At 37.8% G+C, this 16,870-nt stretch overlaps 3 protein-coding genes across 4 annotated transcripts; 2 read left to right on the top strand and 1 right to left on the bottom strand.

The window, feature by feature from the left end:
- Nucleotides 1-3,767: 3,767 nt before the first annotated feature.
- LOC109004512 (probable 2-oxoglutarate-dependent dioxygenase ANS) lies at nucleotides 3,768-6,864 on the top strand. 2 transcript variants are annotated; one of them, XM_018983075.2, is made up of 3 exons: nucleotides 3,768-3,951; nucleotides 4,998-6,021; nucleotides 6,459-6,864. In XM_018983075.2, exons 2-3 carry the CDS (start codon nucleotides 5,167-5,169, stop codon nucleotides 6,699-6,701), a joined length of 1,098 nt encoding a protein of 365 aa, XP_018838620.1. In that variant the 5' UTR covers nucleotides 3,768-3,951; nucleotides 4,998-5,166; the 3' UTR covers nucleotides 6,702-6,864. The 2 variants fall into 2 exon arrangements, with proteins under 2 accessions (XP_018838620.1, XP_035542331.1); XM_035686438.1 differs by lacking the exon at nucleotides 3,768-3,951 and adding an exon at nucleotides 4,139-4,801.
- A 972-nt stretch (nucleotides 6,865-7,836) lies between these two features.
- On the bottom strand, nucleotides 7,837-9,828 carry LOC109004513 (60S ribosomal protein L36-3-like). Its single transcript, XM_018983077.2, has 4 exons — nucleotides 9,707-9,828; nucleotides 8,895-8,999; nucleotides 8,328-8,527; nucleotides 7,837-8,136 (listed from the first exon to the last, which is right to left on the bottom strand). Exons 2-4 carry the CDS (start codon nucleotides 8,994-8,996, stop codon nucleotides 8,106-8,108), a joined length of 333 nt encoding a protein of 110 aa, XP_018838622.1. The 5' UTR covers nucleotides 8,997-8,999; nucleotides 9,707-9,828; the 3' UTR covers nucleotides 7,837-8,105.
- A 1,440-nt stretch (nucleotides 9,829-11,268) lies between these two features.
- LOC109004461 (probable histone H2B.1) lies at nucleotides 11,269-14,162 on the top strand. The gene is made up of 3 exons (XM_018983007.1): nucleotides 11,269-11,290; nucleotides 11,469-11,717; nucleotides 13,720-14,162. Exons 1-3 carry the CDS (start codon nucleotides 11,269-11,271, stop codon nucleotides 14,160-14,162), a joined length of 714 nt encoding a protein of 237 aa, XP_018838552.1.
- Nucleotides 14,163-16,870: the final 2,708 nt, after the last annotated feature.

Raw genomic sequence — 16,870 nt, 5'->3', positions numbered from 1 at the left:
AGTTCCCCTTCTTCTATATCCCCTCCATCTCCATCTTCACACTGTTGGACCTCCCCAGTAACTACTCATTTTTCTTCCCCTGGCTCTTCCCATCCTTGTAATAAGTAGATCTTGGGGCTTTTACATATGTGGGAGGGGTTCCACTTCTCATCACAATGGTAGCATAACCTCTTTTTTCGTTTTTCATCCATTTGAGTTGAGGTTACTTTTCTTGTAGGCACAAAGGGCTTATGCTATTTGTTCCCCCAACGATGGAAGATGGAACATGAAGTGAGTTGACAGGTGTAGACAAGGTAAACTTATCTCCCCCCTGATTTAAGACTCTTTTTGGTAGCGGCTATGTATTCTTCTTGTATTTTAGCTAACTCAAAGGCTGCATTCAAACTTACTGGGTTTAGCATATACACAATGGCAAGCAAATCTCATCCTTTAAGCCGCTGAGGAAGCAGTTGAGTTTGTGCACATTAGAGAGTCCCTTGATCATGTTGGAAAGAGCTTTGAACTGTGCCTTGTAAGATGATACAGTGATGGTTTGCTTCAATCTGGTTAAGGCTTCCATGGGATTGTCATAAGCCATGGGGCCGAATCTAACTTGGAGGGCTTGACTGAAAGTCTCCCAGTTGGTGAAATGGCTATTGTCCCATGCATCTTGATACCAGATAAGTGCTTCTCCTTGCATATGGTAGGAGGTCACTAGTAAACAATGTGCTGGTTGTGTTTGATGGAACTCAAAATATTGATTAGCTTTAAATAACCACCCAGTTAGGTTTTCTCCTTCAAAATGAGGAAATTCTAATTTGACTCCCCTATTAATGTTCTTCTAGGGTCCTGGACTTCAAGATCTCATTTTAGGTGATTCTCAACTGTAGACATTTGGCTCTGGTTTTCAAATAGTGTGTGCATGATGAGAATGCAAAGTGTCATATTTTTCTCCCTTAATGTTTAGTCTTTTATACTTATTTGATGCCTAAATGTACTTATTATTCTTATATTTTTATTTAGGATGTAAATGGGGTCGTTAAATGCAAAATGAAGTTAATTGGGCAGTTCTGGACAGTTTCAACATCACTTCGTAATATGGGCATAACTCTCTCATATGAGCTCTGATTCATGAGATGATTCAAGGAGAAATACAACACCAAGACAAAGATCTACAACTTTCATATTTTGAGTTTTGAAACACGCTGGCTTCATAAAGGTCGAAATCGGGCTTGAAGTTGACGCACCTGCATTGCTGACGTTCCAGAACGTTCGGCCTTATTGTGCAATTCAAATATGCGATTTAATTGCAGACGTTTTGGAGATTTGGTGCACGAAAGTTACAGCTGGAAAACACCAATTTCCTAGTTATATTATGAGTCTATTTTATTTTTAATGTTTCCCTTAATTAAGTCAAATTTGGATATGGTTATTTGAGAATAATGTTTAGAATATTTTAGGAGATTTGGTAGGATTCTAACAAGGGGCATGGACTTGTAAAAGAGGGGGAAAAATCATCATACTAGGGCATCTCTCTCCCCTTTTCTCTAACTTCTCCTTCCAGTTTTCATGATGGTTTTGTGTGGCTAAACTTTCATAATTGGTTGAAGGAAACAGAAGCCTCGGAATCAATAAAACTGTGAGATCTGATTTGTTTTTAGTGTTCAATTTATGCTTTGAGTATCGAATGTTTTTCTATGTCTATTTTCATAATTGTCTCGTTTAATTACTAGGAGGCGTATTAGTTTATTATTCGTTGCAATGTACTGCTAGATTAGATATCAAATATGTAATTGTTTGATCCCTCTAATTTGTGAAGCAACTAAGATTTGATGATTTGCTGCGTCAGAAATTATTAGATCTTATGAAGAACGCTCGAAGAAATTAAATGCAACCGTTTGTGCTTGTGTTGTTTAGCTTCATCAATCTCTCTAATTCTTAAGGCTGCTACTAGATTAAACCTTTAGCGCTTGTTTGGGGTTGTTTAGTAGTTAAGGTTAATTAGATCGCTTGTTTTCTAATTAACTGCGACTAAGAAGAGATAGGAAAATAATTACAACGGTGAATATTCAAAGTATGAATTAATATATATTTGCATCGATGATCAATTGTAAAATTTCGATGGTGGATGTTGACTTAGACCAAGGTTTGTTCTTTTGATTGATTTCGATACTTTAATTTGAATTGTTTCTAAGTTGTTCTTCTTAAAATTGTTTTCGATATACTCAAACACTCCATCCTTGTTCATGTAGCATAAAATTAGGCTAAATACTCTCCGTGGGAACAATCCTTACTTGCACTACTACATGCATTTTTAGGAGTATAGGTTTTATTTTTGGTTGATTGCGACATACACCAGTGCATCATGTTTGTTAACTGCTCCATGCGATCTTTGAGATCTTGAATGAATTCTGCTTAGGCAATTGACTTTGCATGGTCTCCTGGTGTTGCTAAGATCTGGTGCCTTAAGCCATGAGGATCACGTGTTCTAGGATACCACTTGTTAGAGCTCTTAGTTGATATCGCTAGGTAGAAGGAGTGATTGTAGATCCGAAACCAAGAGAAGATGGATAGAAATTGTATTTATATTTCAATAACATCAAACATTGGGTGATTTGAGGCAACTCAGAACCTCCACAAGTCTGATGATGTTCATACAAGGTTCAGAATATCCTCTCCCCTCTCTTTCCTGCACTAAGTTCTATATTCCCCTTCTAACAGATTGAAATACAAATGATTGAATTGACCCTCTATCTCACTTAACATCTTCTGTCTAAACGCAGAGTTTTAATAAAAGGAAAACTATATCTTTTAATAAACTACTACTAAGTTGCACCGTTTTAAGGCCTACAATACAACTGCATTTTTATACTTATTAAGTGCATCATTTCTTCTGATGATAAATCTCCCCCTCCCCCCGCCCCCCCCACCTGACTCTCCGTTCTCTCTCTTGGAAAAAATGCTCTCCCTTCTCTCTAAACCTTCACTATAGATCCGTCTAGAAGTGGTGGGAGTTTTGACTCCCTTTCCCCTCCCTCTCTCTCTCCCCCTCTATGCATTGTTTCTTTTAGTTTTTTTTGTATTTTTTCCGGCCAAATAAGGGAGAGTCGCAGATCTTGAACCTCTAGCATCCATAAACCCGCACACGCCCCTCCACGGTGTTGCCCAGCCGCCAATCTTCAAGTCCACCGAATGTGATGCCAAACGGCGCAGCGGGTAGCCTGCATGCGCAGAGCGAAAATTTTGGAGACGTTTGGCGCGTGGCTCTCACGTGCCACTGGGAAGCCCTCTGCTGACGACACATGTGTCATTTTTGGGGCCTATGAGTCTGAGACTTCCAAGATCGACCGTCAGTTTTCCTCTCAGAGTGGCGCGTATACTGCATGCACCACAATAGTCTCTTGGAGCACATTTTTTCAATTTTCATAGTGTTTTCCCATTGTATTTTATTTTGTGTCATGTATTTACTTTTTAGAAAAATAAAAATCTAAAAAATAGTATCTTCGGACTTTAATCCGAATGGAGTGGTCCCTCTCTCTGCTTAGGCGATGCTTATGGTAGGGTTGGTGTACCCTACTCTGCTTAGTCGAGGTATAAGATTTTGTCACCTGATTACTGGTAATTCTATCATGGACAGAGTTGTGCTATCTCTTAGACTTAGGTCTTTGGAGATCTGCCGTCTAGAGTAGACTATTTTAATTACGAAAGTGTGTTAGAAAGCTATTAACATTTATAACTGAATTTTTTTTTTTTTTAAGTTAACTTTGTATGTCATTTTTTATGAATGAAATTTGATCCATTATTTAAAAAAAAAAAAAAAGTTCTCCCCCACGATTCCCTTCGTCATTTCTTCTTCCCGTTCTTTCTCTTCTCCATGCCAAAGATAGCTTTGCTTTCCTCTTCCCCGTTGCCATCTCTGAGGTCTTTGACCCTCACCGATCGACTACCTCTTAGTAGTGAAACGTATATAGCGTAAGTCTCGCACTTCTTTCTTTTTTTCACTATTCATTTTTAGGGCTTTGTCTGGAGATGGTATATTCCTCTTAGATTCCAGTTTAATCCATTTTTCACATATGATCTCTGGGTGAATTGCTGATATAACTCATTTATTTTTTTCTCTCTCTCTCTCTTTTGCAATCGCGTTTGTGGATCTGAATTGCGCTAAACGTCAGTTGCGTTATTTGTTATTAGGTATTGGTTACTTGGAAAAAAGGATGGTTCTGGGATTGAATTTTCTACTATAGAATTTATAGTTTAGCTAACACTGGTTATTTGCTCATCTTTCTCTACTTTGATGGAAATCGGGGAGCAGTGCTTCTAGTCATTACAGTCTAATTAGAGGTAGAAATGCAGCAGAAATGTAATTAATTTATTACTGAGCGAGTTTATCTTAATAGGATAGAGGAGGCAGTGATTAATTATAGTTACCTCGTTTTCATAGCGTGGATGAGGTTGAATAGCCATTTCCTCAAGCACTTGAAAAACTCTTTTATTTTTATCTACCAAATGCTATTAGCTATCAAAATAAGATAAAAATTGTACCATATTCTGTTAGCTTTTCTCTTTCATCTACTCCATGGCAGAATGGTGCATTTGTATGCTTAATTATGTCTTTACTGTTGGGTTGTTGGATTTAGTCATGAGATAATGTTGAGCCGAATTTTTTTTTTTTTGGTTATCTGAAAATGTAGTGTTTGAGCATGATTTGAAGTTTTTGAAGGAACTCTTACTGTCATGTATATAGTTTGTTACGTGCAGGTGTATGCAAACTGATATCTAAGTTTTGGGTGGTTTCATCTTAAGCATTAGATCTTAACAAGTGGTAAATTTTAACTTATGTTTTAAATTAAGGACTGGGTGATAAATTTAATAATTTAATCTTTACATTGTAAAATGATGGTAGTTGGGGAATAAAAGTTCGGTTTTCCAAAAAAGAAAAACGAAAAAAGAAACTTAGGCCCCGTTTGGGAATTGATGTGATAATAGGGTTATGATTTGTACTGCCTTTGTTGGAACAGGTTTCGCAAGAAGAGCTTTGTCCGACTGCCTTATTCAGAACAGCTTTCGCAAGTAGAGCCTTGTTGTACTGCAGGGTTTTAATATCCATTGATTTTGTACGGCTGTTTCTTGTCTTCATTTCATCACCATCCCCTCTATTCTCTCTCTGGTTAATTTTGGTGAGTTTCAATGGAAGTAGGCGGCGAGCCAATGATGAGAGTGCAAGCCTTAGCTGAAGCCGGTGTATCACAGGTCCCACCTCCATACATCCAGCTCCCTCACAACCGGCCTCAACTCAAATTCAATACATCCTCCACCTCCAATAACAATCAAAGTAATAGTATTCCTCCTATCATTGATCTATTCAATTTTGAGCCCAGCTTTCGGGACCTAGTCCGGGAGTCGATTGGGCGGGCTTGCAGTGAATGGGGAGCCTTCCATGTCACCAGCCATGGTATCCCCACCAGCCTGCTGGACCACGTCAAGACTGCTGGCCTCTCATTCTTCAAGCATTGTCCCATACCCGACAAGCTCAAGTACTCTTGCAACCCAAGCTCTTTTGCCTCTGAGGGCTATGGTTCCCGAATGCTCTTGCTAGGCAAAGATGACCCACATAATGAAGGCAACGTTGTCTTGGATTGGAGAGACTACTTCGACCACCACACTTTCCCTCTCTCTCGGCGCAATCCCTCTCGCTGGCCCCACTTCCCTCCCGATTACAGAGAAATTGTGGCCATGTATGCCGACCAAATGATGATGCTGGCTCAGAAGTTAATGGGCTTGATCTCCGAGAGCTTAGGCTTGAGATCATCGCACATGGAGGATGCTGTGGGTGAACTGTACCAGAACGTTACCATCAGCTATTACCCTCCCTGCCCTCAGCCAGAACTCACCCTGGGTCTCCAATCCCATTCCGATATGGGCGCCATCACTCTTCTCATTCAAGATGATGTTGGAGGCCTTCAACTTCTCAACCATAACCAATGGGTCACCGTTCCCTCCCTCTCTAATGCCATTCTTGTCATCCTCGCCGATCAAACTGAGGTATCTATCATTTTTTGTCTATTCATGAAAATCCTCTGATTATGATATAAAAAAATAGAAAAATTAAATATAACGTTTTAGGTTCAAATTAAATCGACTGTTGCTTCGGTGTACATGGAGTTATTTCCAATTTATTGACGGGGCATTTGGATTCTCTCTTTATTTCAATCTGCTTATGAGTTTTCTTAATTTGTCAGCTTATGGATAGCGTCACTTCGCATATGTGTACTTTGCTTTGTTTTTTTTATTTGCTACACAATCCTTTCGTCAAGAAATATGTCGTCTCCTTCATCTTGATAACATCACCTGAAAATATGATTACCTTTCTTCATTAAGGCTGTAGATTAATAAAATGCTCACCTGTAAATTGCTTGTAGTGATTTGTATCATCCAGAAAAACTGGAAATGCATCACGTTGTGTGTACTTTGCGGTGCAGATTATGACCAATGGAAAGTATAGGAGTGCTCAACATCGGGCCATAACTAATGCTACTCAATCTCGGCTCTCAGTAGCCACATTTCATGACCCTGCCAAGGCAGCGAAAATATCACCTGCTTCTGAGCTTGTCGAGGAATCTTCTCCCCAATACCGGGAAGTTGTTTATGGAGATTATGTATCATCATGGTACACGAAGGGCCCTGATGGAAAACGCAATATCGATTCCCTCCTGCTCAACTGATGGGACTGGAAAAATTAAAGAAAATAGCATTACCCGCCCCCCTTTGTTTTTGCAAGTTTCATTCTTTTGGTTTAGTGAAACCGTAATAACTGTCGTCAGTCTTCTGTTTTGGGGAATAAGAAGTTAAATAAAATGGTTTAAATTGTAAGCAATGCTTGCGGAATTGTTGCCTTGTACTGCCATTCGAACTGTGGTGGGATGTAAAAATAGCAGCAGCATTAATGGGTAATTGAACCGAGCCAGCATTTCCCATCTCGGCTGGTCTTCTACGTAGTCGTTACAAGGAGATTTGCCACAAGGACTTATTCTGGAGTTTGACCTGCCGATCAAGAATTACTTGGGAGTTCCAAATTACCATACTCAACCGCTATTTGACGTCCATGTCATGCATTTAGCGTATCCAATAGAGAGCCTCCTCGGATTTTGGCTTGGAAAATGTCGCTTTATTTCGGAAGATTGTTCGCACCTCTCTTGTTCTTATCACAGATCAAGACTAAACTATCCTCCGGGTTTGACAGACCAAAACTGACAAGAACTACGAGTGAGCTTATAATAAACCTTTCAAGCAAAAACCCCCATGTACCACAATGCCAATGGCAAACCGGAAAGGTTGTTAGAGAGATTTGGTGATGCCGAAGCCTGGAGGTATACCTAAAGTCTCTAACCACAAGTCAAGCTAGGGCAAGCTCAGACCGAATTAGGAGGATCAAGCTAAGCCTAACAGGAATCTTTCCTTGAAACTTTTGTTCCGCACCCATGGGCTTGGTCACGAAAATGTAGCACAGTATATCCTAGTGCTCATGCATTGATGACAATACATTCAAGTGTATCAGTAATCATGCATTCTAATCGCCATTCAAGAAACTCGGGCGCAAATGCATATTCGAGCGCAAGACCAGCTTGGTCTTGGCACGATTCAGAAATGGCAAAATTGTGCATACCAAGAATAGCAACACAGGCATAACCAATGAGCCAACGCGAGATATGAGATGTCCGCCTTGTCTTGAACTCTAGGCACATCATTTTGCATGATAAGACTCGGAATATGAAAAATAAATGTTAAGGATAAGCCTATTTAGGATTAGGCATATGAATCATAGTCCAAGAAAAGGAGATAATATCAACCAGATTAAGATGATTAAGAACTTGCAAGAAGGCGAGGATCATATATGAATATTGTAAGGGCATTCTTTAGCATAAGCCATCAAGGCATACATGCATTAAAGATAACCTTAAAAACCATTACTCGATCGCTATGTCCAAGCAAAAGGTCAGTCACACCTGAATTCTAGAAAAATAATATACTCCCATAAAGTGCTTCAAAGTTCCATGTCTTGATTAAACTTCGATAACAAAAATACTCAAAACTGTGTCGGAATGAAAATATTGCATGGGGTTATGAGATCACTTCTTCTTTTCTCCAGCTCCACCAGACCTACAAGCAAAATTCCAAACAGAAAATAAGAGATTGACTGAAACTCCAATCTCTAAACAATTAGAATTTCCTTCAAGAAGCTACACAATTTAGCATGTACTTCTAAACAAAATTATCATAGTAGAAAATTGAACTCATTTAAACCCATTTTCTTGTTAATATTTCTGAAGTGAATTTCCAGAAGAATTTACCTCATCTTGCGGAGAACACCAGACATTTCCTCACGCTTCTTCTTTGCCCTCTTATGAGTGCCAAGCTTTCTTTTAGCAACTTTCAGCGCACGCTTGTCCTTTCCAACTTTAAGTAGCTCAGTGATCCTCTTCTCATATGGTGCAAATCCAGCAACTTCCCTGATCAAGCTCCTCACAAAGTGGACTCTTTTACTTGTTTTCTGAATGTATTAAGGAACAATGGGAGAGAGAGAGAGAGTACCATCAGATTTATTTTAAAAAGTAACATAATTTTCATTAAAAAGCACAAAAGGCACAATCCAAGTACACGGGGATGTAGACCAAAAAGACACCTATCTAGCATGCAAAAGCAATACAAGAGAGTAGCATCAGATTGTGCCATGGAAAGAATTTTGAAAAGGAAAACTTAGATTATGGTAAATACTATTGGAATAACTTAGGGAGGCCGCTGAATAACACTATTAAAAGTACTCTTCTTGCTCTAACGCAGTTTTTCTGTTTAACAACTTCCTAATGTATAACGCGGCAGAATATTATAAAAACATTCATGGCACAGAATTAACTCACTCCTTTCCGATCTGAGGGACGTGGAGCCAATTCTTTCTTGGTCACAATATGACCCTTATTCAAGCCCACAAAGAGGCCAGTATTTGGCTGTTTAGGAGCCATCACCTGCGTAGAAAATCACACATCAGTCGATGTTAATCTGCTTAATTACACACGCACTATCCGTGCTAAACCAGGCAAGCAACATGCACATATTTAGAACCGGGGATAGTAAAATAGTTACAAAAAAAACATTCTTGAAGTAAATCACATATAATCTTTAACTAACAATACCGAGATGTATTATCAAAACAAAAACGTTGGAACCTTGAATTCCATATAGATCTCGGCACAAAAATACAGAAACACAGATTTAAAAAAGAATAAGTATACCAAGCAATAAATCACATAGAATGTCAGATAAACTTTAAGAAAACCGCTTTCAGAATTATGAAGGGACTATTTATCTTTAAAACAAACATAAGCAACAAAGAAGCAGTCTTGCATACTCAAAAACAGTAACAATGTGCAAATAGGATTTCATATGAGCAAATAAACTCAACCTCAACATATATAGATAAATAATATATGTAGACCCCTCAAACGAAAAGCCAAACTTCAGCTAAACAAATCTGGATATCTAGGACTTTGTCCAGAGGATAAGAAATGAATGAAAGCGATAAAAATACGTAAAATTCAAAGATTCTAACTTTCTTAGCAGCCGATATAAGAATTAGGTAGATTACATTTTCGGAATTATATGTTGTGGAAAGCTGAGAGAGAGAGAGAGAGAGAGAGATAGAGAGAGAGAGAGAGAGAGATCGCTTTGTTACCTTAGGCTTCAACGTCTGAGGCGGCGGGTGTGAGAAAGTTAGAAACGGAGACTAGGTTTCGGTTTGTGAGGGGGTTTTATAGCTCCGGGCCTGGGGGGAGTAGGAAAATGGGCAAAACATGAAGGGTAATTTGGTCAATCACAATGACATGCTATTCTCTTAGAAGTTGGAACCAATGCGGATCGGCCGGCGAGTCCAGAATTGGCTGAAATTGGCAAAAAACTGATCGGCCGACGGTATAAAAATAAAGAAATCGATGTTGGCCAATTCGATTTCAGTCTGAATCAAATCTAAATTATCGAATCGGCTGATTTTATATATATCATATGTATATAAAACGACGTCTTTTTAATTATAAATTTTATAAAATAAAATTAGATAAAATGGTACCGTTTGGCTTAATCTAAATGACGTTATTTAATTTAATTTTAATAAACCTCTCATTCTTCTTCTTCTTCTTCTTTCCTCATCTTCTTCATCTCTCTGCTTCTTCCTCTGCAACTACAACTTCATAGCCCGCCACTCGCCCCCTCTTTCAGAGCGACATCAACAGCAGACCAACGAATTGCATCGACTCACGCCGACATCGAAGATGCATGTTTTCTCCCCCATAATCGGTCAGCTTTGAAGCTCTCCAAACACCATCGGTGTGGCATCAATTTTGAACCAAAACCGCACTGAATACGTCAGTTTTATGCCCTACTTTTACATAACATTTGGCTATCCATCAATTCTTCATGTCCTTACATTAAAAATAAATTTCAATGTTGCATAGCTATCTTTCATTTTGTATAGAGAATAAGTTAATCATTTTCTTCTAAACAATAAAATGTGAATTTGTTAGACCACATGGATATTGAGCTGAGTCCCAATCTTAATTAAAACAGAACATGGCAAAAAAGGGCAATTTTATACCCTCAAATAAAAGGTTAACACTTTTAATTTTTTGTTGATGATTAAAATGTAGTCCACCAAAGATCAAGTCAAAACTTTATTAACAAATTTGAATAATAATAAAAATACTTGTATTGTGGCCCCAAGGATTGTTCAGGCATTTATGTTACAAAGGATGGTTCTAACTAGAGGTGTAATCGATTCGATTCAGTCCGGTTTGGTTCGGGAGGAGTTATGGGCCAAAAATTTCAGTCCATTATTTTTGTCAAACCGGACTGTTAGCTATTGGTCCAGTTGATCCATTCGATCCATGAACATTTTTTTCTTTGTATATATATGGTTAATGAAATTAAGTGATCTATTTAACATTTTATTTATAGTTAATGAATATTAAATAATTTCATTGTATATATGGTCAATAGTGATCCATTGGAGGAAAATTACATAATTAACTTATACAATTACTATATAAAATAATATATTATATATATAATATTTAAAAATATATATACATTTGGTCGGTCTCGGTTCTGTCCAAAAAAATCACACCCCAAGACCGACCAATAAAACTATCGGTCTGGTTCGGTCCGGACCGAACAATTTGGTCCAATCCTCTTGTAGCCCTAGTTTTAACTATCTGAGAATGGCCATAACCATTTGGGTGGTCCATGGCAGTTCTTCTATATGCGGGTGAGTTCGTGCACGACCAGGGGCACGAATCTGATTTGTTAAAATGCCATGTCATCACTTATTAAAAAAGAAGAATAAGAAAACAGAAAACCACAAAGAAGAGAACCTAGCTCCTATGAGACCCAATCGTTCTTTCGTATCCTCCCTCTTCAGTGTGCAAAATGAGACCTAATTGTAGTGTCTGGGGTTCCTTCTTCCAATCAGACTGGTATCGTCACTTTTATTGTCTATGAGCATCAAGAAGACAACGTTCTTCTTCAGTATAGTGGGGGTTATGCTTTATGTCAATCTCATTATGATGAGAAAATGCTTCTCAAATTTCAACAATTAGGAATTAAAGAAGCAAATACCCCATATGACTCTTCATTTAAATTAACTGAGAATGCTAGTAAAGCAGTTGCTCAGTTAGAATATGCTAGTGCAATTGGTAGTTTAATGTATGCAATGCATTGCACTAGGCTAGATATTTCCTTTGCAGTATGTAAACTTTCTAGATATACGGGTAATCCTAGTACGAAGCATTGGAAAGCAATTGGTAGAGTCCTTGGGTACCTTAAAAGAACTAGTTCGTTAGGACTGTATTATATCAATTTTCCTGCTGTACTAGAAGGATATTGTGATGCTAGTTGGATTACTAGTGTAAGTGATAATAAGGCTACGTCTGATTGGGTTTTCATCCTTGGTAGTGGAACTATTTCATGGGCTTCTAAGAAACAGACATGTATTTCACATTTTACAATGGAATCTGAATTTGTAGCCTTGGTAGCAGCAGACAAAGAGATAGAATGGTTGATGAATTTGTTATTTGACATAAAGTTGTGGCCACAGCCGATGTCAGCCATTTCTTTGCATTGTGATAGTAAAGCTACTATGTCTAAGGCTTATAGTAACGTCTATAATGGAAAATCTAGATATATTAATTTGAGACATGAATATGTCAAATAATTAATAAGTGATGGTATTATCACTATTATATATGTGTGGTCAAGTAAAAACTTGGCAGATCCTTTCACAAAGGGACTCTCGAAAAACATGGTGAATAGTACATCTAGTAGAATGGGTTTGAAACCTTTCTTTTAAAAGTCACCTGTAATAGGAACTCAACCTTACACTATTAATAAATAGTCTAAGGTTTAATGGGTAATAATAAGTTATAGTTATGTGACTGTGATAGTATTGAAATTTAATTTAATGTGAGAAACCCTTCCAGAATGGTCAGTGCTGGCTGTTACGCTAAATGTAGGATAAGTATTATACTCTTAATGAAGTTCAATAGTTGTATAAATGGCTGAAGTAACAGAAACACAGAAAGGAACTTTACCTATGTGAACATAAGAGGTGGGGACAACTTTTAGCAAAAGTTTAAGGTTTACTTTTGTAAATATTCATGAATGCCAGGATGGAGCACGTGGATTAGTGCAAATATTTGGTGAGTTATCTCGCTAAAATTGGATAGAATCATGTGTGTGGTATTTCCGTTCTTAGCGTATAGAGTCTTGGTTCAAGCCTAGGCCACCATTGACTTTTAAGAATTTGAAATACTTACACTAATTGAAGGTTTAAGTTGAGAGATACCTTCTTCTACGCATGAGGATATAAGTATTTGGCTGAAAATTTAATATCGCAATCTAAGTGGGGGATTTTTATATTTATTATAGATTGTGATCTTAAATATGTGAATTTATTGAATATGGGTTATTGTTTATTTATGTGAACCACTATCTCAAAGTGATGCATTGGTTCAGTGGTAATGGTATGTTATTTCAAATGAAAGGGTAGGAGTCCAAAACTTCATAAGTGCAATTTGATTTATAATTTTATGAAGTGTTGGACTTGGACAGACACAATGCTTGGGCCAACCAAGCCTTGCACGTGGGCCAAAGAGTCACAACATTTGGGTGTTTTCAATTGGGCCGAACAAGCACTTTGATAGGGTGCAATGTTTCAAAAATCAATTTAATTGAAAATGCACTTCTAGAAACTTGAACCAATGCCCTCCCTTTCCTAAGTGAGGCACCTATTGACCACTAGGCTAGGCCATATCCTTTGGTCTTTAAGTGAAACATCATAATCTTTAAACCAGTAACACTGCCAATTGAAAAGTCACAAGTTGAGTGTTGTGATCTTTCACATGGTGTCACTTCATTATCTATAAATAGGGGATGAGACCCATGAATTTGATTCATTCCATTCTCTCATATTTTCAGTCACTTGCACAATTTTGTAGAGAAAATCTGAAGAAAAAACTTTTTCTTCAGAATTGCTATTTGCAGTTGGTGACTTTGTTGTATCCTGGAGGTGAATTACTTATAACCTGGTAGCAAACTCTTTCGAGTGGGGGCAATTATCACCTTAAAGATAGTGATCAACACGCCTCAAAGTCGCATTTATTTTTCAAATTATTGTATCTACACAATTTTCTTCAACAGCTCCCAAAGCCAAGAAGAAACCCACTGAGAAGAAGCGCGCTGAGGAGAAGAAATCGACGGTTGCGAAGAAATCTCCAACCGAGAAGAAGCCCAAGGCCGGAAAGAAGCTCCCTAAGAAAGGTGCAGTTGGCGCCTCGAACAAGAAGAAGAAGCAGACCAACAAGAGTGTCAAGACCAACAAGATCTATATCTTCAAGGTGCTTAAACAGGTCCACCTCGATATCGAGATCTCTAGCAAGGCCATGGTGGATCTGAACAACTTCATTAATGAAATCTTCGAGAAGCTCGCTCAGGAGGCTTCTCGGCTCGTGAGGTACAACAAGAAGCCCACCATCACCTCTTGGGAGATCCAGATCGCGATGCACCTCGTGCTACCCGGTGAACTCTCCAAGCACGCTGTTTCTGAGGGGACCAAGGTGGTCACCAAGTTTCCTAGCTCTTAGACATAGGTGGTGTCGGCTGATGGACTTGCTAGTTTTTTGTGCAAAAGTTGGATCAGGAGATCAAAATGCATTGCATCACTCAAGTGTTCCACGCACCGTTTCATTTGGCGCTCTTTTATCTTTCGCCCATATTAGAACGCACCATTTCATTTTTTAGCTGGCATGCCAATGTGATTCGTCCCAGAGTTCGTCTACCAAAATGACTGCATATAAAATTTTTTGATCCATGAACACCCTTCTTCAGGGTGGTCAACTCAGGTGTGGGGTGGTTCGCAGCTACCTCGCGCTAGGGTGGCTGGATCTATCTCGACCTACCATGACGAGACCACCCCACCTAATTCGAGGTAGCGTTAAATTTGGTTTGACCAAATGTTAATAAATTTTTAGCTGTCATTTAATGGATTTTGTGATTATTCTAAACGTATTTTTGGGCGGCTTGAAATATTATCAAAGTAGTGATTGGAGATAGTTTTCAAGAGAATCAAGTTTACAGATTCTAGGGATTTATGATTTATAATTTAGAGCGAAACTCCCAGCCAATCGTGTGTATAAGCTTCTTTTACACCTGCAAATGGGAAGCTGCCATATAGGAATTGTAGCAAAATAGAGTTTACACCCGCATGTAGGTGATTACTTTATTTATTTTTTTTTTTGTTTCTATGATCATTCCCTCTTCTCTCTCTCTCTCTCTCTCTCTCTCTCTCTCCAAGCAAATAATCTCTCATTCAAAACCCCTTCCCTCTCCTTCGATTGTTGCCCCTCCTCAACCTCAAGGAGGACATCATCGAGAGATCTGTGGACGCTGATAGATCTATGGCCATCGCCGAGAGCTACACTTCTGTCTTCAACCGTGACCATTTAGCTCTCTTTGAGGTTAATACTCAGCCTTTTTTACTCTGATTTTGTTGCCTTTTAATTTTTGTTTGGTTCCTGAGAAAATGTGGGAGGGATTTTTGTTTGGCTGCTGAGAAAATGTGGAATCGATTTCTGTTTGAGTTTGATGTGGCGCCTCCCCTTATATTAGTTTGAGTTTGATAAAGGCTGTTTGAGTTTGACATGTTGTTTGAGTTCGATTTTTGTTGAGAAAATGCTGGTAGTGGCGCCTCCCCTTATATTAGTTTGATAAAGGCCCATGTTTGCCCAAGAAACTCCAAATTATTGTTTTGCTCTTTTGCTTTTTGCTTTTTCATAAAAAAGTATTTGATGTGGATTTTTGGCTTGTAAAATTATATACATATGTAATTAATGACCTATTGGCATGTAACTCAGTTGAAATTTATTGCAGTTTTGATTGCAATCCTACGAGGTACCTATCTGGCCATTGTGGACATATTTCTAGAGTTAGTCTTCTCCTTGGAGGTAAGTCTTCTGTTGTTAACTTGCGAAAACCTACTTTGCTGGATTAATGATGAAAAGTTTAGTGTAGTTCAACTTTCCTTCTTCAACCTGACAAACATTTGTGGAATGATCGAAAAACTTTTGGAAAATATTTCTCATTGCTTCTAGTTTGAATAAGGAGTCATAGTTTTCTATCAAAATGTCTTCAGGTCTTTACATTTGAATATTAATAGGAATATTACTTAGTTAGAGGAGGTTCATATCTATCATGATTTTTGTCTACAATGTGGCTCAACCTGAGTCACCTTGACTGTGAATAATATTTAATGGAATGTACATATATCCCACGGTGTGAACTGCAGTGTTAATGAACGAGCTGATTTTTTTTTTTTTTTTGCTTAATTGAACCAAGCGATAAGGTTTGTATTGAGTGATAAGGTTTTTTGCTTGATTGAACCAAGTGATAAAGCTTATGTAAATCTGAATAGGTTTTGTTCGTCTGAAATAAGTGATAAGATTTTTTTTTTTTTTAAACCTTGATCAAGGCAAGGCAAGGCAGATACAGTCCAGTGCCAATTACTCTCAAAATTTTCATTGCAATATCCTCCACATATTGTGTCTAAAGGAAGGCCGAAATCATTACGACAAAAGAACCTGAAGAAAAATGTACCAATGAAGAAGCAGCGAGGTAACATTTGTAAAGAAGGACATGTAAAAAGCAAATGTCCACCAAATAGGTACTTGCAATGATATCATTATGTTTTATAATTATGTAAGAATGTTCCTTGTATGAGCTTTTAACTTGATGAAAGAATTTTTTTTTTTTTTCTTTAGGAATATGGGGGAACCAAGCTCAACTATATTATCTCTAGACTCGGCCACTGTTAACTACATTTAACATGTATGAATACTATGCTTATTTCATGAAATTCAATGGTTAGACTTTTTATTTAGTTGGCTTTTTTAATCTCACAAATGTTTTTTTTTTTCGTTTGCAAGAATATGCAAGACCTGACCATGTCACAAAATGAAGATTTCGGAGTATCGTGGAATTTTCATATGTCACAAGATCATTAATTGGAACTTGACTCTCATTAAATATTTTTGGAACATTCAATTTATCACTATGGGAAAATAGAACACTCGGTTTTGTAGCCAGAAAAATTGGAACATTTAGTTTATCACTATGGTGTATTATATTGTTCCTTGGTTTTAAACTTGATATTTTTGGCTGGATTTGCTAATGATCTGGTTTTAAACTATTTTTTGCTGGCTGAATAGTTTGTGTTTGGAATGGTTTTACTCATTTCAAGTTTGGATTTGTTTAGAGCATTCACATCCGTTTTTCCATAATATTCCTTAAAATTTGG

The sequence above is a fragment of the Juglans regia genome, chromosome 16 (genome assembly GCF_001411555.2).
Source record: "Juglans regia cultivar Chandler chromosome 16, Walnut 2.0, whole genome shotgun sequence".
Classification (NCBI taxonomy): domain Eukaryota; kingdom Viridiplantae; phylum Streptophyta; class Magnoliopsida; order Fagales; family Juglandaceae; genus Juglans; species Juglans regia.
Note: the sequence above shows the minus strand (reverse complement) of the source record. Positions and strands in the feature narration are given on the sequence as shown.

What these genes read in the sequence shown, in the direction of transcription:
- LOC109004512 (XM_018983075.2), top strand. Translation starts at nt 5,167, where the DNA reads ATGGAAGTAGGCGGCGAGCCAATGATGAGAGTGCAAGCCTTAGCTGAA. An exon ending in TCCTCGCCGATCAAACTGAG is followed by an intron (nt 6,022 to 6,458) that starts GTATCTATCATT and finishes TTTGCGGTGCAG; the next exon opens with ATTATGACCAATGGAAAGTA.
- LOC109004513 (XM_018983077.2), bottom strand. Translation starts at nt 8,996, where the DNA reads ATGGCTCCTAAACAGCCAAATACTGGCCTCTTTGTGGGCTTGAATAAG. An exon ending in GTCCCTCAGATCGGAAAGGA is followed by an intron (nt 8,528 to 8,894) that starts GTGAGTTAATTC and finishes TAATACATTCAG; the next exon opens with AAAACAAGTAAAAGAGTCCA. An exon ending in GGTGTTCTCCGCAAGATGAG is followed by an intron (nt 8,137 to 8,327) that starts GTAAATTCTTCT and finishes TTTTGCTTGTAG; the next exon opens with GTCTGGTGGAGCTGGAGAAA.
- LOC109004461 (XM_018983007.1), top strand. Translation starts at nt 11,269, where the DNA reads ATGGCAGTTCTTCTATATGCGG. An exon ending in GGCAGTTCTTCTATATGCGG is followed by an intron (nt 11,291 to 11,468) that starts GTGAGTTCGTGC and finishes ACCTAATTGTAG; the next exon opens with TGTCTGGGGTTCCTTCTTCC. An exon ending in AGAATATGCTAGTGCAATTG is followed by an intron (nt 11,718 to 13,719) that starts GTAGTTTAATGT and finishes TTTCTTCAACAG; the next exon opens with CTCCCAAAGCCAAGAAGAAA.